At 36.9% G+C, this 25667-nt stretch overlaps 1 protein-coding gene across 4 annotated transcripts in view; it reads right to left on the reverse strand.

Moving 5' to 3' along the window:
* Window positions 1–659: 659 nt before the first annotated feature.
* RSPO2 (R-spondin 2) overlaps window positions 660–25667 on the reverse strand; it is a 102504-nt gene continuing 77496 nt past the window's right edge. For all 4 annotated transcript variants that reach the window (XM_051785188.1, XM_051785187.1, XM_051785190.1 and 1 more), the window contains one exon: window positions 660–2703. In XM_051785188.1, coding sequence (XP_051641148.1) covers window positions 2594–2703 — 110 coding nt within the window. In that variant the 3' untranslated portion in view covers window positions 660–2593. The remainder of the gene's footprint in view (window positions 2704–25667) is intronic.

The following is a 25667-nucleotide window of genomic DNA, read 5'->3' on the forward strand; positions in this document are numbered from 1 at the left end:
AAGCAGAGATATGGACTAGATGATCTCTCAAGGTCATAGATTCATTGAACCACAGAGTACCTCAAGATGGAAAAGACACATAAGGATCATTGAGTCCAACTCCCTGCTCCTCACAGGACTACCTAAAACTAAACCACATTACTAAGAGCATTGTTCAGAAACTGCTTGAACTCTGACAGGCTTCATGCCATGACCACTTCCCTGAGGAGCCTGTGACCAAACACCCTCTTCAGTGAAAACCCTTCTCCTAATGTCCAAGGGACAGTCCGTTCTAACCTCAGAAGTATGATCCTACAAAAACCCCAGTGCTACGAATACATCGATAGGGTCCACCATGCAAAGGCAGGATGTCTAGGACAACAAAGGAACTAGACACAAGGGCATCTGCTACTTAGGGATGACTTTCTTGTGTCTACACTCTCAAGGAAACTCTGAATGTGAAGGTGACTGGGACAGCAGAAATCAACGTACATCTAACACTAGGTGTTTTTTCAAACCTAAGTACCAACAAAATAGTTGTTTGGAAAACCCTCATATTTTTTTTACCCCAGTTGGAGAAAATCTGCATCCACACACTTTCTCCAATTCTTCTATGTGTATACAATTCCAAAGGAATACACTATTTGAATTAAAAAGGACCATAAATATTTTACTCAGAAGCTTGTGACATCATTTTATTGTATTTTGTAGCATTCTTTCCATGACATGCCTAATACAATATTTGTAACATCTATTGAAAGGCTTGTATGAGGGCATTCACTGCACTTAGAGCCAAATTTGATAACCAATAAGCAAACAGGCAGCTACAGTTCCTATTGTCTTTTAATTTTTTTTTTTTTTGAAGTGAACATTTTATGTCCAAAATAGCAGCCCAGGATCAGAACAATCTTACTGTCCATAACATTATTGTGTTCTAGGTAAATATGAACATATAGTGAAAATCTCACAGTTAAGTGGAAGTCCACAAGCAGTTTATGGAACATTCATATGTCTAACTACTGCACATTTCGGTAGCAACACTTGTCATAGCTAAATACTGATACATTTGTGCTTACAGATGCTTTATTTCCTTAGTTTATTTGAAAAGTATATAGCCCATAAAACAAAAACTGGTATTTGTGGGATTTTTCTAAAGTATATGTCAAAATGAGATTTGTGAAGGTCTGGGGTCTGTTTTGCTTTTTCATTTTTTGTGTAGGTCATATACAAGTTTTAGTCCTAGAACTGAAATAATTTCTCTAATTATTCTCAGACATCTTAAACGACAGCCATTTTAGTGTGAGCTTTTCCCAGCAGGTATCCAAAAATCTCCTTGAATGATAGTCCAATAATGCTAGATTACCAAATTACACATCCTGAGTCATTTTAACATCCTGCACAGAAAACTTTCTCCACTCTCCATCCCCCCCAAAAACCCAAAGCAAACACCAGCTGCAGATTAAATTTGACCTCAAGTAACTTTTTCTTTTGTTTCTCCCCTATTCAGGTATTTATTTTCTGTATTTGACTGCATCAGGACTAACTGAAATAAAACACTGTATTATATTTGAAAAAAAACAACAAACTGCACATATAATCTTAGATACCAAGAACTTTACATATAATTTCTGTCCTGACACTCAAAATATCTATCGTCATTGTGCCTCATCTTAAAAACATTACACTTCTTCTTCTGAGACAAAATACATGAGGGCTGAGATAGGAGTACAGAATAGCATGAAAGATTTGTGGACTAGTCTGGCAAGTATACTTCAGAGCTGACACTCCATGGTGAGGGTCAGTGTAAGGTAGTTTTGTAAATGAGTGTCCTTTGCAAATGAGAAAAAAAATCCAGTTTGTAACTCTTGAGGAATATGAGAAGATACTTAAAACATAGTAAAAAGTAAACATTTACTGGATTAAAGTATACTACTAGAACCAACAGGACATACTTTTAAACATGTATAAAGTATTATACAGAAAGATGCATAGATGTACAGTAAATATGTTCATTTATATGTAGACAGAGTAGTATGTACACATAGAGTCTTGCTGTGCTTCTGTAAGTCTAAGCAGTGAATCCTGTGGCATGTTGTCTTAAAGCAGTTTTATTATACAACTGTTTTGATGTAGCAGGTGCTGAGAACAATGTACATTAACACTAAGTAGGTAAGTCATATTCATTTACTCTTGAAATGTACAAATATAGGAAACAAAGGCCATAAATGCAACAGTACCTACACCTCCAAGACTTCCTTTTTTTATTTATTTAAATATGCACAAGTCCGCCTAATGGTGCTACGTAGATTTCTTTCCTGGTCAACATGTTGACCAAGCACTCAGAACGTTATATCTCTGATGCACTTCAGGACCACTTCCACTGATTCAACTCAGTGTGCTCCTGACCTTGAAGTCTTCAGGTCAAAAATGAAAGGAAAAAAATAAAATAAAAAAATATATAAATAAAACAAACAAGCTTGTGGGCTTTATTTTCACAAGTTATTTGCCACCAATACTGTCGAAGCAGCTGAACTGTAGTGCATCCATGGGCAGGAGCATATAGCAGCTTTTGTGCACTTTGCAAAAAAAAAATATATTAAAGAAAATCAAGTCTTTACTGGCTTGTTTTATCTGTCGCTAAAAAGATGCTGTGTTGCTTCTGAGCCCTTTCCATCAAGTTCTTTTTCTTCTTTTTTTTGTCCTTTGTTTTTGCTGGCCTTCTCCCTGAAAAAAAAAAAAGCAAATCATAACAATGAGTCGAGTAAGGAATACAGAAATTAGAAAAAAAACCCAACAACAAAAGCAACTCATTTGTACAGAAATTATCAATAGGGATTGCAAAGGTAATGCTAGTTAATGAGCTTCAATCTCAGTGAAAACACAAGTTTTCAGTGTGATAAAAAAGGATCCCTGACTGTCATCACTTGTCCACAGGCACAATTTTGCTGGTATGAGTAACCATGTTGATGCAGGTTTCGTTTTTGGCAGGGCAGGTCGCACAAGCGACGTTATGCAAGTGCCTAAGGCTCAGAGCCAAATGAGTATGTAGACTCCTAACTCACTGGAAACTGGATATATGCCTTAGACCCTTGCGTAAATTTGCTTGAGTGAGTAATCCTATTTAAGTCATGTCCAATATATCTGTGATTTCAATGAGAAATTAGGCATTACAGCCCAAGTATTTGGTTGGATGCCATCCGACATGCTTTGGCAGAAACATTACCACCTCTGTGAAGAACTGTTGTTACTGCTTATTAGTACACTGTGTCTAATTCTCACAGTATATTACTGTGCAGAAACAAAAATTACACTTCATACTTCTTACTATTGGAAAGTCACTGAAAAATAACCAAATTCAGGAAATCAGGATCAATTCAGGAAAAAAATTCTCAAGCTTCTTGAATGGGAAAGCTTTTCCTCTTCAGCTCTAATAATAAATCAGTGCCCTTTGGTTATCTCAGCAAAGATATCATGGACTGAAAAAATGTCAGATACAAAGGCCCTCATTGGGCAATGCATTACCTTTTAAGTATATGCTTAAATCCTATCAAGTCTAGTAGGATTTAAGGAGACGGCCAAATGCTGTCAGGTGTGAGAATGGTCTGGGTTTTCTTGGCAGTATCATATACTAAAATATGTGATCAATGGTAAAAAAATAAGGTTATTAAACTCTAGAAGTGACAACTTTGTAAACTTTCAGGAGCACCAAATGAATTTAACAAGACAGTAAAAGGAAATTCAATTAGCAGGTTACATAAAAATATGAAAATACATTTTTCATCTATATTGTCAGTACACTGCTAAACGGAACAAACGTTTGCCAATCCAGCTTTGTCTTATTTTCATATTATTTCTTAATTTAAAAGACTCAAACCAGTTACAAGAGTTTTTCTCTATTTCATAATAACACTGAATAAATCTCATTCTAAAATCATCAAAATTTATGATTCATTGAAAATATAGGCTTATATACTTCAGCTATATATGTATATATACATAATACACTGACTAGGCTACTATTCTATAGGAATTACTGGAACACTTGTATATAAAATAGGACAGGACATTAAGGTAATAAGCATAGGAGTTTAGTCCATATTAAAAATCATAAAGGTCCTTGGAGTTTACTTCTGCTTCTCATTAAAGTCTGGCATTAAGGTTACTATGGCATTTTGCCATTTTTAAATCTAGTTAATCCTACACAATAAATCCTTAGTCCGACCAAGCATTAATCAAAGCAGCTTTTAAGTTAAAACTCTTTAGTAACACTCTATCTAATGACGAGGCACACCTAATGAGGTCAGAGGCAAGAAACACTTGACACAAAGCGGCATTACAATAAGACAATTCGAACTATAGAAGTTTTCACATATATATATATATTTATACTTTTAACAGAATTCCACTAGCTGGTACATTGTAAGGCATCAAACCTTGGATGAATGTATAGTTCAACACTAACTTGCACTTTCAATATTCTAAATTTTTTAACCCACATGTTCAAAATACTTATTAAGGAAGCAGAAGATGAGGGGAAATGGAAAAGAGTGTCCAATTCTGCTGGTCAATCAATTCTCACAAGACCAGAAGAATCAATCAGAGCTTTATTGGAGTTTTGCTACCCAGTTTGCTCAGTGATCTTACTTTCTGAGGTTTTCCATTATACAGACCGATTAGTAAAAGAAATATAAACTTAAGTCAGTGTCTCATCTAGTTTCTCTATGACATTCTCTAGAGATTAATTGCTTACTGTAAGTTTAAGGCAGTGAAAGACCCTATTATTTTTCCTCTAAAACACTTTGAGATACAAGGATAAAATGACTCACAACACAGCTGGTAATCTCTGTCTAAGCCTTAGAAAGTAGATCCTGCAACACAAACATCAAGTCAAATTGCCAGCCCACTCCCCATATGATATCCTTAAAATAGAAATGAACTGGACTAGATTTCAGTGATTTGACATGTCATTGTGCAACAAGCACATTACAATGTTTCTGTTGCTCTGCAGCAATCGTCCCTGTATCTGCTTTTGTCCCAAGGCACACCAAAGGCAAATTACCTTCTTTTACACATGCCATGGAGTAGCAACCTAAGTAGAGGCAGCATCCCTGAGCCACTGATAGCTGATAATTTGTTCTCCTATGAGGAGTGCTTTGTTCGCTCATTGTATCTCAAAGTGCCCTGTTGTACAGAATAAGTTTCAATATTTTCAGGGCAATATTAAACCACACAGGATAAAATCCAGACGACTTGGTGATGCTGAGTCCCAAATTCCAAATGTCATTTAAACCAGAAAATAGAATATAAAAGGTATTTCTTGCTAACCATCAGTTCCCATACTGTTAGTAGAATGCAACGGAGATAAGACATTAGCAAGAAAAAAGTGACTACAAAGACTAGAGAGTTCAAAGTATGCTGCTGAAGTCCCCAAGCATGAGAATTTTTATTAAATGCACATTTCAATTACAGTGGTTATTTTATCAGCAGAAGCACAGTGAACAGCAGTATCTTTTCATATCTTACTACATATCTCTTTAGAGGGACACGATGCTTATGATACGTAATGTAGATCCTCTTAGAGGATCCAGGACTCAAACTCTCCCAGTTCCCTGACTGGAGGGTAGTGGGGAGAGGACAGCTGATGGTGGAGACAATCCCCCGGGCCAGGTGGCAGCTCGGTGTCATGAGTTAGGTGTTGGACAACCTCATCTGAGCTTTGCACAACCTTCCCCACACCTTGCCATACTCACTGCTCCTTAAAGCAAGAGCCCTGACCCCAAGTCCTTCTCTCCATAGGAAGCAGCAGGGCTCTGCCATGCTTGGTTTTGTTGGGCAGCTGAAAAGGAGTGGATTTTTTTAGCAGCAGTAGATTAGTCCAGAACCTGCTGTTGCACACAGAAGGTAGTTCCTGACTGAAGCAAATGAGGAGGGAGAGTAAAAGGACTGCCTCTTTGGAGGGGTTTTATCACTACCAACAACAGGCTATAATGTTATTGTACAGAACAGGAAGTAACAATACAAGAGAGCTGGAGAGGAATTTTTTACAAGGGTCTATGGTGATGGGGCAAGAGGAAATGACTTTAAACTGAAAGAGTGTCGGTTTAGATTAGATACTAGGGAGAGATTCTTTACTGTGAGGGTGGGAAAGCACTGGAGCAGGTTGCCCAGAGAAGCTGTGGATGCCCCATCCCTGGAAGTGTTCCAGGTCAGGCTGGATGGGGCTTTGAGCAACCCAGTCTAGTGGAAGGTGGCCCTGCCCTTGGTGGAGGGGGTGGAACTAGATGCTCTTTAAGGTCCCTTCCAACCCAAACCATTCTATGGTTCTACGAATATCTGAGATATAAAGTCTGATTCAGCCAGCCTATAAACCCCTCCTGATCAGCAGCAGTACCCAAGAGAGCAAACAGTCCAGTGCAGCTGCCTGGGATCTAAAGCCAGCACCACCCTAAGTGACATTTCATCCTTCCTAGTGGAATGATGCTTGCCTGCTTTTCATCTGGCAGAGAGCCATGCACCTTGTTTCTCCTTTCCAAGGGACAGGTCTCCAGATAAGGCCTCATCTTCAATTTTAATTTTATGACTGCAGTTTTTATTTGTTTAATGACTGATGTTAGGAGTAAGGAGAGCAAATACAAATAATTCATACAAAGGCCAGAATATCTGAGCACTGTTTCGGTTACTATATGCCTATATTTATCTCGCTTAGAAATACTGCATACTCCTTCAGGATCCACCTGGTCAATTTGGGATACACACTACCTGGTTCAGAAGGAGACTTATCATCTGACAGCTGCAAAGGCAGCTTTCTCTGGACAGGGTTTGGGCAGCAGATTCCTAACATCCAGGGCACTCCTAATTCTCCAGAATTAAAATGAAGCAAATGTATTCACAGGGACTCCCAGTCACATTGTTTGAGATCCTTGACTCAGCCAGCCAGTTTCAGTTCAGTATCTGAATTGTCCTTGACTTGCTGTATAAGCACCGCCGTACGAACGGTGCTTCTAACAAACTCACTGTGCGTTTCAGCAGAGAAAACACAGTATACAGCCACACGGGGGCAGCAAATTTAAAACATTCAGTGAAAAGGGGGAAAAAACCCAAAGCAAAACAACTATCTGCAGTTTTATTTCACAGTGTAATACCCCCCAACATTTTCAGCAGTCTCACATACAAATCACTATATTGGAGCTATCAGAATGTTTAATACTCCCTTCTTTATTTAAAACATTTTTCTCTTCTATTGATGATTACTGAACAATGGGATTTAGAGGTGTCTGCCTGTTTCCCTTCTCTGGATCTTCAGATGCAGAGCTTTCACTGGTAGAAGCTAAGGCACAATGGAGTCTTGGGACAACATCAGACCCTGCTAAATACACTTTTTAATCTTTTCTTCCCTTTCATGAATTGTTTTAGGAGTTAAACACCTGTACATCATGCTCCTACAGCTGTTGCTCTACCACAGACCTCATGTATGGCAGCATTTCATCCATATGGGAAGCTAGAAAAATTATTATTAAGTCATATCACTGAAGAATGGCAACATCAGGGAACTAATGACAGCAGTGGAAAGATGATAGAAATACTCAATGATTAACCAGTTAAAGAGATAACTCAAGAGAAAGATGGCAGATCACAGAATTATTAAAGTTAGAAAATAAAATACCTCTAAGATCATCAAGTCCAACCATCAACCTAGCACCACCACCATGTTTACCACTAAACCACGTCAGAGAATCACAGAATCACAGAATCACTTAGGTTGGAAAAGACCTCTAAGATTGAGTCCAACCTTTGACCAATCACCACCTTGTCAACTAGACCATGGCACCAAGTGCCACATCCAGTCATTTTTTGAACACTTCCAGGGATGGTGACTCTACCACTTCCCTGGGCAGCCTGTTCCAATGCTTAACAACCCTTTTGTTAAAGAAATTCTTTCTGATGTCCAACCTGAACCTCTCCTGGCACAGCTTGAGGCTACATCCTGTCATCCTGTCACTAGTCGTCTGTGAGAAAAGGTTGACCCCCACCCTGCTATAAACTCCTTTTAAGTAGTTGTAGTTAATTAGTCTCTCTCTGGGGAGACTAATAAGGTCGCCCCAGAGCCTCCTTTTCTCCAGCCTACACAATCCCAGCTCCCTCAGCCACTCCTCATGTAAGCTTCTGGAGGAGCCCTCTCTAGCAGGATGTCTGTCAGGCACAGACCCACAGATGCCTTGCCATTTATTTCCCATTTGCACCACACAGCAAACTACACATAAACACTGACTGAGAAAATCCAGCAACCAAGCAAACAAAGAATTCAGTCCAGAAATTATTCCCTAGAGGTAATTTATTTCCCAGGGTTTTCAGTCAGTTAAAAATTCTGGACACTGAAACTGCCAGAGAAATGCATAAATTGTTAAGAAATCCTATAAACACACAGTCAATGGAAAAAAAAATCCTCACTTTTACAAAGGCATCCTTTTCCTAAAGCATGATTTACAAACCAACACTGACAAGTGGCCTACAGGAAGAGGACACGAAGAGCTTTAATAACTTTGCAAAATGCACATCACGGGTATCTCTACCAGTGTCATCTGCTACCAAATTCATGACAGTTTTCATAACCTAGTTTGCAGTTGTGGGTTTTTTTAATACCATAACATTTAGGCTGAAATTGGCTGTGCTCAGTGTGGAGGAATGTGATTTAGAGGAAATCAACCAAAGTAAAACACCTTTTCAGATAGGGAGTGAAAGACAGTTGGTCTTGGTTGGGGACACTGGAAAAGAAGTAAGAAGGTCAAGGAGATGGGACAGAAAGCAGTTTCTCATCTTCCTGGGTGAACTTCTGATGTCATTTGAAAAAATCCTGCAAACACATATTTGCCTCTGAAGACACCAGAAGGGATGGTATGATCACACAGAGTACATCAGCTGCCCACAACACCATTTCAAATTCACAAAGACCAGAATTTGTAAAGGTAGATTAATTAACATTTGCGAAGCATGAAACCTGGTAACAATGGACACCACAGAAAGTCATGAATTATTTCATTATTCTCTCTTCATTTGTAAGAGTTAAGTAATGTTGAGAAAATAAGGTCTTAGAACAATTACTGAATAAAAATAGGAAAAAAAACCCATACCATAATTACAGACTTCACCACAACAGATACAGATAAGAAACAAATGAAGACATTTCTTCAACTCTGAAGTGCTTGAGTTTGTAAACTGTCTGGTCTCCTTTTAAACTTTTTGGTGCAATACTGATAGCTAATGCTATAAATGTGTATTCCCAGCCTACTGAAACTAATAATAATCTAAGAAAAAGAATTCTCTTATGCAAACACACAGTTTGATGTTTTGTGTACATTCTTGTCTATTTGATATCAACTTGCCTGATTAAATCAGAGAAATTTCTGTCGAGTAAACCTTGTTTTTCTACACAAACCATTACAAAAGCACTCGAAGTGCAAAGCTAACCTGAGTGATGCTTTATTCAGTTCCTGACATTCAGAATCCTGATAGTTGATTTTCAACTTAATAATTTCACAACTTCGGGAAAATCACAGCCAACATTTAATATTACATACACTTGGCATTTTCCTACACCAGCCATCAGCTACTGAGATGAAAGCTAATTTAAAAGATCTAAAGACCAATTCTTTCAATAAAAGAAACATCAAAATATCTCAAGTTCCTGTATCTTAATCTTGCTAGCTTTTTTTGTTTTGACACATGCATGAAGAAATTAAAGGTATTACTATTTAGGACAAGAATAAGCAAAGTGAGTTATTCTTTTTCTCCCAAAGTACACATCTGGTTTTTTATCTGGCCTGAATACAAACTAACTAAGCAATACCAAAATCTGATGTTCTTTCCTTCTGGACAATATTGAGTGTCATGAGACATTCTCATCTGTTTAAGAAATACTGATTCCTACACAAAGAATGGAATTAACATGTCACAGCCTACTGACAGTTCAGTGCATTTTTCCTCGACTTTAGGGCAAATTCACTGGGAGAAGTGTCACCTTACATAACTGAAATGCAGTGCATTTCCACAGTGCAGTTTTCCAGTGTAGACAGTAGATGGCAGTGAGGTATTAACTTCCATAATTTCAAAGAGTATTATTTTTTGTTTGTAGAAGTACACATATTCACTAACGAATATAGAAAGTGAAGTCATAAAAATTCACACACACGTGCTCAGAGAAGAAAGCAAGAGAAAGCACACAAGGGGAAGAGGAAAACTAGCAAACTTAAGGGGAGATGGAAACTCTCATAGGAGACCTGAATACTGAATAGTATAGATGCTTAAATTTTGGGTCCCTTTGTCATTTCAGTCACAGTTGTGTGAAAACAGATAAGTCTCCGCTGCAGTCAAAATGTTTGTCTAATGTAAATTTAGCTCAGAATCCAAACTACATGAATATCAGTTGCATGCAGGGTATTCACTACCCTTATCTTAGCCAACGTCATGTCAGATCAGATACTTCCCAAGCAAAGCCAAGCAAAATGTTTCCAATAAAAGGTTTGGGTTTTTTTTTATTTTCCTTCCTTTCACAGAGCAATATAAAGCAAATGTCAAAGTAATAAAAGAATATTTCTACACTCTCAAGAGTACACACACATATGTAAATATATTTTAACTCTACAGATAACAGTTATAGCTAAGAACTAATTGGCTTGAAATTCTCTAGGTTTGACTGGACACTAATCTGACTTAAAACTCCTTCTACCCAGTATTTTAAAACAGATTATTTTTCTTCCTTTTTCCTAGTCAATTCAATTAATTTTATTTTTATCTCATCATATTGAGAAAAAAAATGAATTCTACTGAAGCAACACTTATTTATGGCACCCCCAGGGTTTAATTTCATTCTGGAAATTGCATTTTGTTCAATTAAGGATTTCTTACAGAGAGAGATGAATCTGAGAAGTTAATTTTTTTTAGAGTTGTTTTTGCTTTTGTGCAATACTATTTAGTTGTGAAGGGTTAGTCCTTTTTTAATTGCCTTTAGGGATTCTAGTCAAGAACTGAGGAATAAATTTGTTCCAGGATCTTTTTCTTTTATTTTCTTTTCCCTTTTTTTTTAATGAAACAGCTCAAAAAACATTTTTATTATCACTTCTGCTTGAGTTCAAGTATTGCACAGTAAATCCTATTTAAGTTCAGAAAGAAAATAGGCTAAATTAAACACCTGACAACAAACTAAAGTATGATCCAGCAGGAAGACTCCTACAGAATAACAATTGAAAATTAATAAGAATGTATTATTTCTAATATTATGTAAAATTATTACCTCATTCTGCTCCTATAGTGTACCAGACTAACTGCTGCACCTGCACTGCTCACTGATACTCATTTGGTTTAGACTTGACAGGGCCCTGAAAAAGAGCATATTCACACTGCCTATCTAAATTTGGTCAGGTTAGTCTCTGTTTATCTGTACTACATTGGTGTAGACAGTGTACACTTATCCCTACTCCTCAGACACCTGATCAGACCAATGATCTAAAATAAGCTTTTAGGACTTCCCTTTACCTATACATTCCACACACTATGGCCACAGACTTCTCCAGAGTAATGCTACACCTGCATTACCCAAATTAAATAGTGTTAGAGAACACCTCCAGACACTGTATCTCAATTGCCTGTCATGTTTTGACCTGGGGCAGTCCCTGTCCTTCCCAGAGGCAGTACAGGCCAGAGCTGCTCCCACAGGCATGTCCCTGGCTTGGGAGCCCTGAGCCAAGTAATATGGATATGGACCAACCTGTGCCACTCAATGCAGTGCCAGGTAACACTCCAGCAAGTTTAGTGAACTACTGTAGAGACAGTCACTGTCTTTGATCTGTGGCCAGTCACGATTTAAAAGATGTTCCAAGTAATATGGGTTTATCCCTAAATGTATTACAGCAGCTTTCTTGCTGGTTAACCAAGAAGTATTTTCCCAAGACTGCCTATGAGGACCTAGAAACTCATACCTGCATAACTTTTCAAAGTCCATAAATTAAATAATAAATACCTAGCTAGGAAAATTAAATAATGTATATCTCTTTTAGAATGCCTACACTTTGTCTTAATACAATTGAAAACTTGCTTTATTGCTTAAAATTTAAGAGGATGCAGTGATTGCAAATGAGAATGGGAGTCAAGAGAACCTCTATCTTACTTGTCTTAGTGAGATCTCTTACATAAACATGAGAAATCAAGTATTAGTGTCATACATTATTGAGGCTACTGATTTGTTGGAGAAATGTGTTCAATCTAAATCTGAAGACAAGAGGAGATGGAGGGTCCACCAATTCCTTTGGTAATTGTTCCAAGAGTTAATCATTCCACCACCAGAAATTTCTGTCCAATTCCCAATTTAAATTTTATTATGCAGCTATTATTTCTCATTATTCCTTTCTATCCTACATCAGACTTTTCCTGTCCTGTAGATAAATATTTGTTCACCATCTTTCTGAGAAGTTAAACATATAGCAGACTTTGTACACTTTAATGCTTATTTTGTAGTCCTCGTACAAAATTTTTTTGACTTGTACCTGCACAGTTTCCAACTGAACTATCTGTTCAGTTTTCCAGTATCTTCTAGAAAATGTGGGTCTCAGCCTGGATGTCAGAGTTTTGAAATTGATTTGTTGTGCTTTTTCATTATTATCAAAGTTATACAGAAAAGAATTGCATTTGAAATTTTTCTCTATATATTGTAGTGGACTCACGTGATTTCTTTCAGAAACACTGCTTTTTAGATGCCATTCCTCATGCTGCAGGTATACAGTCCTAGTTCTATAACTCTTTGATCTTCCAGAATAATTTTACATTTAACTTGATGAAAATCCATTGTGTTTGCTTTACAAAGCAACACGGACTTTTCTTTGGGTCTACGCTACAGTATTGTTTACCATTATTCTCAGATAATTTCTTCTTCTAAAAGATGTTTATATAATTGACTGAAACAAACAGCAATGCTTACAGAAATATCTTAAGGTCATCACCACTTTTTCCTAGACGTCCACTCAGAACATGTTTTAATTTTATTTTGTGGTAAAGACAAACAAAACTCTACAGGTCTATAGAAGTCCCAAGTCTGAACACATTTAAATGTGATAGGCAGACCTGGGCATGATGTCTGTGATGCTTCTGTTAGCTTCACTTCTACAGCTGCAAATATTAATCCCAAAGGAATGGGCTTCGCAAAAGCTTTCCATGTATGAATGTACAGTCTTAGTCTCACACAAAGAAATTTTACTTTGAAAGTAATTCTGTTAGGTTAAACTTATATGCATGACATGACAAAAACAAACAAACAAAAAAACCCCACAAAACAACAAGTGCTGGACTTAACCATGTGCCTCTAACAACTTTTATATCAGAAGCTGCAATAAGCAAAATGGGATCTCTCAGGGGGTGCCATAGAGCCCAGACCTGTTATTTACCTTCACAATAGACACGTATGTCTAGGAAGAGCCATTAGAAACCTAACTACAGTGAATTTTCAGAATGAAACCAGTATTACCACAACTATAGCAAATGCCATTTTTCTGAATCCAGCTGGAGCTGCTGGGGACATTTTTGCCCAAGTTGTTCCTCAGTGCCCACCACCCAGCAACTACCAGTCTCAGCTTTGCAGGCAGAAGAGGCTGTACTAACAATTGTCAATCCAAGGAAGCACAGTGTCGTGCCTGCAGGAAGGTTCAGCTGCCTCCCGTGCTGCTGGAGGCCACCCGGCCAGCTGTGCAGGCTGGATGATGAGCACACACATGTTCCTTCCTCCAGCACAGCTGCAGGAGCACCTACAGCTGGGCAGTGCTGGCTTCACATACAACAGCCATGCAGAACTCAACAAAGGCTTATCTGAAAATTATCTCACTAAACTGAAATAAGCCTGTGACAATAAATTTATCCACATAAGCTATTTCAGATGGTTAAATACGCTAAATAGTAACTATGCATTTCAGGCCTGAGTGCATCAGTGTTTAAACACATTTTATTTTAAACCATGTATTTCTTGTATTTAGCACTGACCTGAAGAACACAACAACAAAAAATGCTTTTCTTCCCCCTCCCAGAGGTAAGAGAGATCGATTTGGTAGGGGAATCAATGAATGATCTGAAGCATCTCTGTTATGGCAGCCCAGCACTGTAAATGCTCTCAGCATCACAGCAGGCTGTCTTCCCTTTCATATACACAGCAGTTGGACACACACTTGGATCACATGATATGAGAGGCAATATAACATGGTGTCTAATAATACATGTAGAGTGGACAAAGTAGGTTCTCTTCTTATTCTGAATACATCTGCAATAAAGACAGCACTATAACCTCCACCAACCAACCTGTCAAAATTAAATCAAAAACTAAAGTTTTTCCTGCAAGAAATGTTTTAAAGTATATATCCACTGAAAATTCAACTGAAAGTTGAAGAAAAATGTGTGGATACTTTCTTAAGAAGAAAAGGGAAAAGAGTATGTGACATAACCACAGTATGTAGCTTAAAGGCTACTTGCCATAAAAGGCTTTTCCTGACTGGAAGTTACAGTACAGATGTACTTAAAAAACAGATGTACATCAAAGACCATTGATTAGAAGCACAGAGAGAAGTAATTATCAGTTTCATTTAAAAAAAAAAAAAGAAATTCTTTATTCTAATACCAATAAAACCTTAGTATGTACAGAATGATTCTATGGGTTTAATTAACCATATGAAAAATATAAATACATGTGCTATTCCTGCTCCTCATCATCACATTCTTATGGCTACTTCGGGTGAGCTTCTAATGTATGTGAGATCTTGCCTTCATTACTTTGTGACAGTATTAGCCAAAAGACTGAAATTGTTCAAGACCTTTTTTTTTTTTTGCTTAGAAATGCCAGACGATAATAATTCCTTGTGCCTCAGAGGTACTTCTGCCAGTAAATATTGAGGCTGTCAGTCATAGAGAGCCCACTCTGGAGTACACTAGCAGCACAAACCACAACCCTTGCTAAACTGGTGGCCAGCTGCAAGGGCTACATCTTAGGAATAAAATGAGCAACCTGCTCTAGTGGGTGGCATCCCTGCCCACAACAGAGGGGTTGGAACTAGATGATCATTAAGGTCCCTCTCAATCCAAACCATTTTATGTTTCAATGAAAATAAACAGTCAGAGAACAGGTTTGAACATTGCCCTAAAACACTAGCAAGTTTTCTGTCATGTTTCTTGTGCCAATTAACGTGTCTCCCACAAGAATGGTACCCTCCTGTTTGTACATTCTTTGCAAATCAAGAGATGATGAAATATTTACTTAAACCCTTTAGACTTCACTAACTTCAAATTTACAGCTGCTTTTCAAGCTGAACAGTTTTTGCAGTTCTGATTTAGACACATGTGTGATAAACCCCTGGACTGGAATACATGGACCTAAAAACAGACATGCAAGTTGTGGTTTAACTTAACAGGCAGCTAAACACTGCACAGCCACTCACTTACTCCTCTTCGATGGGATGGGGGAGAGAATTGGAAAAAAGGTAAAATTCATGGGTTGTGATAAATTTTAATATGACAATAGCAATAATAAAAAAAAAGAATATATTAAACAAGTGATGCACAATGCAATTGTCCAACCAGTCCTTGAGAAGCAGCTGCCAGTCCCCGGCCAATTCCTCCCAGTTTTGTTGTTCAGCATGATGCCATACTGTCTGCAATACCCCCTTGTTCAGGTGGGGCCAGCAGTCCCAGCTGTGCCCCTTCTTGGCTTCTTGTGCTCCCCAGACTCCTTGCTGGCAGAGCAGCATGAAAAGCTGAGAAGTCCTTGCCACAGTGTAAGCACCGCTTAGCAACAACCAACACATCAGTGTGTTATCAACATTATTTGCATCCTAAATCTGAAACACAGCACTATACCAGCTACTTGGAAGAAAATTAACACAAATGTATGACTTTGACTATCTACTTGGACTGGCTGATACCATTTTGAGCACTGGAAGGAACTAATTATTCGGACCAAGTTCAGTTAAGTGATTATCAGCTTCTCACATTGAGGTAGAGTCGATCTCTACTGAATGCTAATTATTTCATCATGTTAGCAAATACTCATTTCTTGGCCAGCACCTTCAATCACAATCTATTCCATATGTTGACTTAAACTCTTCTATAAGATTAATAATGGGTGACAACTGGATCATTTAGCGTGTGACATACTTACCAAATTAGTTACAAGTATCCTTTCAACTGTTTATTTTCTCTACTGAGACAATTAAACCACTATTATAGCCAGTTTCCTTCTCTCTAACTCAGACTGGAAGTATTTTCTTCTCATTTACTGACTTCAGGAGAATCCTTTCAAAATCCTGTCTGAATTTATTTTCCTTCCAGTTACGTATAATATCTTCCAGTTTCCTTCTGTGTAGCTGAATAATTACTCACTCCCCAACACTATCTAGTTGTTCTTCTTTAAACTTATTTCCACATACACAGGCTTTGAACATGTGATTTCTGTTGTTCATTTCTGTGTAAATTTTAGATAATAGTTCTTTCCTCAAACCTGATTTCAACAGGAAACATAAAGCACTAATACACAGTTGAAAAGAAAGGTTTGTACTACAGAAGAAGCATTTCTCCCTGGTTTGCCTATTGCAGGCAATTTAAACCTGTATAGGTATATGGATTATTGGTTAGAAAGTGCCAGTGTTACAGCTTGTCTCTAGCAGAACTAGTTAAGAGTAACAAAGCCAATCGACTCCTATTTCCATGATGAATGTCTGCAACATGCATTAATTTTATTTACATGTAATTAACTAAACAGAAAAATCCTCCCACCAGTAATATAAGCACGCCATCAAGAAAAAATAAGTTTTAAAATGCACATTAGGGTGTAATATCAACATCATACCATCAGTTACAGAGTTGTTTATACAGTTAAATTTTCATTGATACACAGATTTTCAAAGTAAAATACCTCAGACATTTGAATATTTCTAGAATATGGAAAACAATTTGACCATTTTAAACTATAGACCTACCCAACAGACAAAACACACAGAAACATTTAAGAGTGATCTGTAAGGTAAGAGCAACATTGCAATTATTCACTGTCAGGAAACGTGTCTATTAAGATTAAGTGATCATAATATTATTTGTTTCCAACAAATACAATTCTCTGATCTTTAAACAATACATTATTTTGAAATATCTATATTAGATGACTCATTTATTTTTTTCATATCTGGATAAACATACAAGTGAAATCTTTCTGAATCTAGGCTTTCCACGCCAAGTCTCAAATGAGAGGGATTTTTTATGATTAAGTATGAATTCCTGGAAAACATGGTTTATCATAGAAAAACTGGCAAAACTTTCACAGTATTTGCTCTAACAGGCGCCACTGTAATGGACTGCAGATCTATGAATAGGCCAAGAACAGAAGCTAAAACTAACACTGAACAATACAGTATGTTACCAAGTGGGAAGCTTGAGGTTTTTTTCTTTTTTTAAAATTATAATAGATGGGATTAATGTCAATCCATAATTTACATAATGAAGAACGTAACTGGCCTGATCTCATCATTTCTCAAAAACACTGTTTTGATAAATGATTCTGTTCTGAAATTTCATCTGGCAATGAAATTTTGGTCATCTTTGAAGAACTGATTTATTCTCTTCTTACATGCAAGAATTACTGCTTGGGAACATAACTGAGCTTTCAAACAACAGATCAGATATAAGTTACTATCGCTAGTAGAATTTTGTTCGTTCCATGCTGGCCATAAGTCTTGAACAATGCACTGATCCTCAAATTTCACAAATCCTTAAAAGCCTATGTGCATAATGTTAAGGGCTGCAATAGTCAGCTGGTGGCATCAGAATACAAAAACATGAAAGTGGCTGCTCTAGGTCAACCAAGGATCCACCGAAACCACGACTGTAACAGTAGCCCAAAACTAACATGTCAGTAACAGTATAAAAGTAGGACAAAAATATATCCTCCCTTTCACAAGAAACTCCTCCACCACACATGATGCCTGGCATGTCCATTGCCATATGGAGGCACTTACTGTAGAAGGAGTTGGAAACAGGTTTTTGCATGTCCTGGTAGAATCCTTTTAAGTGAAAGCCTCAGCCTGACCTTCTGCCACTCAGTAACTTCTTTGCCACTTCATGCTGCAAATCTAGTTAGGACCATGCAATTATGACATTTTGGCTCCTAATTTTTCAACTGATAATAAATCAGGACCAACTTCTTTTGCACACAAGGGACAGCAGACTTTGTATGACACTGAAAATGCCTGAAGTTTAGGCTCATCAAGGGAAAAAGCACAACACATGCATTGAACCTGCGAGTCTCACATGTACTGCCTGAGACATGAGAGACCAGAAAATATAAACTGCTGTATGAGATGAGAATAATAGAGAGTAAAAGAAAAGAGTGGAGGTACAGTGCTTTCATGCTAAAATCAGGGTATATATCATCTTATGTCCTGAACATCAGGTCCATTCCTGACACGATAAGACATGAATCCACTTCTTTTGCAATGCCTACAGCATCATGTAGCCACCAAGATGCTTCCACTGAAAAACTTGTATCTCCACAGTATATCATCCAAAAATATGTGCATCACTCCACCTCTAATTTAAATTCCTTACAAACCAGGCACACAGTGCCTGCATTTTGGTTATCCAAGGTTTACGACTATAGAAAATGATTGTATATTTTTGTGTATGGCTTACAAGTATCATCATTTGGAAAGATTAGGCCAGGATAGTAGTTACAAAACATGAAAGCATGTGGAGATGTTAATTTCTGATAAAATCACTGGTTAAGAGTCCCTCTCTTATAAGCTGATTACATCAGACAACACACTGAAGTAAGACATCTATCATCTTTGGGAAAGGAAACAGAAAATTATTTTCACTGTGATTAAACAGGGTCAGAAAAGAGAAAGGCATCTGTTAATATTCTGTGTTGAGGCAAGTTTATTCAGCCAACTATTGTGCTAATGCAAATGGTAAGAGTTTGTTGCAGATGTGGAGTGGAATACAATGCAGCCAAATCATGTGCTTTTTGCATAAGAAACTATACACAGAAGAAGTTGGTGGGTTTAATAAGCATTATAAAAGAGAATTTTAAGCACAGTGCCCTTTGTCTCAACCATCAAAACTGCAAGCTGCAGTTGTAAATGTTATTTTGACAAGATCAAGATGCAGGATGACTAAGAAATCAAAGTCCAAGTGGCTAAGGGATTTCAGGCTTCTCTATTTCAAGGGAGATGGAATCTTTTTAGGTTGTAGTCACTTATTATATTGATTTTAATTATTATTGTAGCAGAGAGACAGACATTGACAGAGTGACTGTAAAACAGAGAAAGTATTTTAGGATAGTAAAAAAAGACAAAAATGGTGCTATTGTCTCAGTTGTAAGAGCATACACAGTATAGCAAAGAACTATATTACTATATCAAATAAACTGCAGGTATTTTGCTGGCATTACTATATCTTAGGTAAGTTCTCACTAATTTTTTTTTTCCATAGAGCTCCATAGGTTTCAGATTTTTCTCTACAATCGTCCTCAATATTCTAGTGAGATGTACAGCTTCTCTTCAGTCATCTAGTCATAAAAATTGCCCTTCCCTGGTAAATAAATGTCCACATCTGTACTAAAAGGTCAGGTGCTCTAAATTACAGAGCACCAAAGCACATGTTGCATTACTTCTCTTTCTATTTATAATCAAGAAGCATATAATTAATAAAAAACGCATAAACTTTTTATCTCTGGCAACATTCTTGCTCTTTATGACAGATAATATAGCAATTCATGATATTTACTACCACTTCAAATTGTATTTTGAAATCAAACTATACATATTAGAGAATGGTCAAAGTTGGAAGGGCCTTTGAGCTTAAAAAGAGAGGTTATGAATCTCTCTCTGGAGATCATCTGGTCTAAACCCTCCTGCTCAAGCAGGACCACGCAGAGCCATTTGCCTCTGACTGTGTCCAGGTGGCTTTTTAAAATCTCCAAAGCAGGAGACTCCACAGCCTCTTTGAGCAAACCTGTGCCAGTGCTTGGTCACTCTCACAGCCAGAAAGTGTTTTCTGATGTTTAGAGGGAATCTCCCGTGTTTTAATTTGTGCCCATTGCCATCCTGTCACTGGGCACCACTGAAAAGAGCCTGGTTCTATCCTCTTTCCACTCTCCCTTCAGGTATTTACACATATTAAAAAGATACCCCTGAGCCTTCTCCTCTCCAGGCTGAACCATTACAGCTCTCTCATATCAGTCTAGATAAATTATAATAATTAATTTATTTTACACAGATTAAAAGACAGCTTTCAAAATTGGAATAGTGAATTGAAGCATTAATGAGTAAATAGAAGAGACATACAGAGTGGAAACCTGTTTATTAAAGAAAAATAAAATACAAGCATAGGGAGCAGAAGGAAACCAGGGAAGTGGGGAGGAATACAGCTGAACAGGGAGAACTGCGTGAAAAACAGAAGGAAGGGGAACTAGAGATGTCCAGAAATAGTTTTGAGAAGTGTTACAAGTCTGGTAGTCTTCCGGCATAACCAAAGGCAGAAGGAATGACACACTGACATTTTGGCAAATTTATGTTAAGTGATGCTTTTTGTAATGATCCACCAAATGAAGTAATCAATTATTTAACATAATGCTTTTAAAACGAAATATTTTAATTATTTTATGAAGGGTAGAAAACATGTAGCATTATGCATGTCTGCTAAGCCCAGCAACTTCAAAAATTGAGTTTTTGGTGAAGCTACCACAGTTTGATGTATACCTGGAGTTGTGATTTTCAATATGCACTATGCAAGCACCTGTATAAGAGTGGATCTGTCTTTGTACAAGCATCCTGAGTGAAGAGCTGCTCCATAAAACAAGAATATCAGATCTTGTCTCAATACAGGACTGACAAATTATGCATAAGATTTGAACAGAATATTATGAAATACTATTGATTCTTATTTTTTTTTCCTCAAGCGACTTAAGAAAACATATCAAATTTTTTGCGGCTATGTTAGAGAGCTAAGTAAAAGAAAAAAAAAACACCCCAGAAGGAGAAATGTCCCAACAAAAATGCACACTGTGAGCAACAGCTATGTTTCCTCTCCAAACTGCATTATTCCATTGAAAATCATTTATTGTAGTAACCAAGAAATGGAGTTTTAGGGTTATTTAGTAGCCACATCTCGACATTTAGAAAAATAGCTGTATATCAAGTATCACAATTATACAGAGTACAATAACAATATAATCATACAAAACAAAACACAATCCGTTAACCACGATCTGAATATTTTCATATGCTTCTGCAATTTCTACTTTTAGCCAGTACTGGAAGCTCTCAAAGTCTGAAAGAAAGTTTGTTCTTATGGCATGATTTTAAGGAGAGATTTTACATCCCTTTTTAATGGTAAGATAAATTAAATCATGGTGAAGAGTTTTTGCAATGATATAAAAAGCTAAATATTCTTAAGGTCATGGTTAGGATACTAAGGGTGTGGCCAGGCTGTATTCAGAGACATACTGTGCTATCATTATTCAAAACTAATATGTAATTCACAGGTACTACAATAAAAAAAATCTCTATCCCTCACTCCTCCTTTAACTATTCCATCCCTTGGTTTTGCTCTTGTAAAATTAAGGTCTTAAATACTTGAAAATAAATTGAGTATATTTTCACTGATACCAGGCAATTCCAAGAATACTACAAAAACATTTTTATTGCCAAACTGTTTCAAACTCCATTTCTAAACCAAACTCAGGGAGGGCTCCTTATTGAGTGTTCAGTAGATGACCTCTAGATTATTTGTCCTGTTTGGGCTGATATGTGTAACTGCAACATAGTCAGAAGTATTCCATAAATTAGGACACTGCTTCTGAGAAAAACAAGAGAATTTGATTTAATGGGACTATTTGTAATCTAGCATTTTACAATCTTGAATTTTAGTGTGGAGAAATACAATACTTCAAAATTCTCAGGCACATTCTACAATACCATTACCTTGGGCAGAAAAGACTATAACAGACATTTGACAAACCTCTGAGAGATTTAAAACAGTCAGTTTTAAAGTCAGAAGTCAGTAAGGCATTTGGAAAAAAGCTGGAGGATTCTCTTAGAACACACTCATCCTTCTGAAAGAATACTCTTCAGTAGCCAATGTTCAAAAGTGCTCAGCACTCCGCAGGGCATGATAATAACAAAAATGTTATGGAACAATTTTTTGAAAGCCTGAACAACAGCAGCTGTGTATTAAGAGAAGCACCAATAGCGAAAGATAAAAATTATTCTAGCTGCAAGTATCTTATGGATTTAGGAAATACCAGCAAGCTTGGAAGCATACAAACATGTCGTTCTATGCATGTATGCGTATATGTTAGTGTTTATATCATATACAAACAGACAACTATTCCCCCAATCTCTTCAACACTTTCGGGGATACCACAGTAAGCTTTAGGTATAAACAAAAAACATAAGAGATATCAGACTTAATCAGAAAAAATTAAGCACACACAAAATCTGTTTCCAAATGTGTTGAGAGATATAAAAATCAAAGCAGAATAACAAACACTGGCTGTTGAACCACAGCAACTCAGACAAAAACGTTTCTAAATTTTAACATTATATACACAATTAGATACTCAATTTCCTGGTATTTTTCCATCAAAATAAAGCTAGACTGTAATAAACACTGTATGAAGCCTCAAGCAAGGAAGATCTAGACCTGATTATTATTATCATTATTTTTATAAATTTGGCAGAAAAACACACCAAAACTTCCAAACTAGACAAAGTATCTCTTGCACTTATCTTCAAAAGTGTAAGATCACCATAAGTACATTTTAGCTCCTTTTTAATGGGAAAATATGTTTGCTAGCAAAAATGAGACTATGGAGCTTGTTTAGCATTAACTTCTGCCAAGCGTAAATAATGTTTCTCTGAGTTACTACTGAGTCATATGGCTAATGGCAGTAACTAATATCACTTCATTTTCTGTAGAATGGGTTAGACTTGAAACCTCCCACACTTCCGCCTTGCGACAGCTCAGGGCTGTTAAACAATCAGAAAGTCCTTGCTTTCAAAATCTCATAGCTGTGGTATCATGGGGACATCACCAGCCTTCAGTGGCCCTTTAAATGAGCTTTTTTACTTTTAACTTTGGCTCAGCTGAGCACCATATTAGCACGAACGCTAATGTAATAGGATAGCTTCAATCAACTCAGCTTTGAAGACCACAAGTAACACAGTTTTAAAAGAAAGCTACTTTTTACCAATCGAATGCAAATATAACTGAAAACTGAAGTATTTTTATCTGTAGCAGGAAATTGCTGTCCTTAATACAGGATTTGGAAAGTCTGACTATATCAAAACCGGGTTTAGTGCAATCTCTTTTTGGACACACAATTATACCTATTCAAGAAAAACAAAACTGCTGACAGAAACCAAGGAAGTAAATTACCAGCTATTATTTTGCTTGGTCACAATGCATTGCATTAGCTCATTTTTCAGAACCTAATAGAGAATATGAATTTCTAATATTCTCAAATCTGTATGCTAGGTCATTGCATTGAAGTGTGTCTTCACTATTAACACTCGATTTTTTTTGCTGCTGACTAAGTTTTACATAAATACCACGAAAACCAAATCTGTAGTCCTACAAGACATTTCCTTCTTCGCAAATTATATGTCAAATGAGGCAGAGTGTTTTAGCAAACACTGAAAACTCTAAACCAGAACCTTTAAATATGTTCTCTTCGGAGTCGCATGTCAGCTAAAGGTTTGACAACCACGTTGAGACAAAAATCATGAGCCAGCTGCAAGTAAAATTTAAAACCACTAGATTTTAATGCAATAATTAAATTCCAGTGCTTTTCATTCAATCTATGGTGTTGAAACATTCAAAGTGACCATGTTTTCCAACTAATGCCTACAGCTACAAAGACTAGGAAAACAGCTAAAACATTAAGAGTGTTATTATGCGGTGGTTCCAGCAGCTGAGCTTAAGAAATTACGAAACTGGTGACAAAAATTGCACCAGAACGCAATACAGGGAACTACCATTAATGTCTTCATTACTACTTTATCCTCTTAATTGTTTTAGGAAGTGATAAGGTAAAGCCTTTTTATAACAATTCCTGCAAGTGATACATGGTAACTTTCACAGTTCAAAGAGTTCTGTTGAAGGAACTATCTGAGCTTTCTTAAAGTGTCCACAGCGAATGAATACTCTTACAGATTTCAGGGCATTTGTACTTTTTCTTTGGCAGTTGAAGCATGGCCACACTGACAGTATCAGTATTTCACTCCCTGAAAAAGTGTCTTTACAAAATCAGTCATTTTTGATTGAGGGAGAAGACAAAAGTTTGCCCATCACATTGTTCTCACTAAGAAAGTTTTCCCCTGTACTCTTGTTTTTGTCTTAGAAAAAGACCATTAGAAAAATTAGTGTAAGTACAAAAGGTAAATAAATCAATTTAATTGCTAGTGAGCTGACATGAAGTCTCTACCAGTTCTAGAGAGTTTACACAGTTAATCGTACAACTAGATGAAATTTTGGTTCACAGAGAAAAATAAAATACACCCCTATCAATTGATCCACACCCTTCTTTAATAGCCCTGAAAGATGATACAGAGATGCTGACTTGGACAACTGTCTAAAAAAGAATAATCATTTTAAGTGGTTGTTTTGAAATATGTTGCTCCCAGCTTTGCAAAGTGCACACACTGATGCAGGCAGTTATAACTCCAACTCCAGCAACACTATTTAAACCCCTGTTTTATACCTACAATTGGTTGTGGAAAGTATTCCTCTCTTTTTTTTTTTTGAATAATTTCTTCTAGGACAACCTTCACTGAATTAGAGTGGTCCTAAAATTGCACAATGAAGTGAGTTATATGCTGGCTCCTATTTTACATTCACTTCAAGTTCTGAGATCCCATTACTTCATGGAACTAATGATTACAAAACAGAAAGATTTGCTTCTTGTTTAAACCAACCAAGCAATGAAACTTTGCTGGCTTTGATGAAACCTCTGACTTTTGGCAATAACTGTCAGAAAGTTCACACTCATCAATGCTATGAGAGACTAATAGGAACTGATCTGTAAAACACCACCAACCTATTCCAGATAACTATCTCCCCCAAAAAACTTGGAGGTGAATGCTTTATAAGCTTGAGTCACAGTTCGAGATAGTCTAAACCCAGGACACTGTAATAAAAGGGAGAGAATGTTCCTTTCTAAAGAAATGGGATTTCTTTTATCTCCCTGAAAAAAATAATTCAGATGTTTAGAAGAAAACTAAGAAAAAAGTAATATATTATTATTTGACAACATACTCCACCCAAAAAAAACATGATTCTGGAAAAGATGTATGAATCAACTCCTTTTTTCAAGCTTGAAATTTTAAGAACAGTTACTTATTTAATTTAAAAGCCCAGTTGAAAGGAGTACTCAGCATGTTATAAACTTTCTCACAAAACACTTTGCTGTTTTTTGGGTCATCTCTATTTCTGAGTTCTGGAGAAATGACAAATCCTCTTCTCTTTTTTTCTTGCCACAGCTGCAAGGAAAAAAACGAACCTTATCTCCCAGGATTTTTCCATTTATATGTGTAGGGCTCATGATCCACTGGCTTCCCCTGCTCTCAAAAGAGGTATTATTGCAGCCTACGCTCAAGCTGGCATTGGGTTGCAGA

The sequence above is a fragment of the Manacus candei genome, unplaced genomic scaffold (assembly GCF_025592945.1).
Source record: "Manacus candei isolate 608988 ecotype Guabito, Panama unplaced genomic scaffold, ASM2559294v1 h1tg000019l, whole genome shotgun sequence".
NCBI classification, from domain to species: Eukaryota; Metazoa; Chordata; class Aves; order Passeriformes; family Pipridae; genus Manacus; species Manacus candei.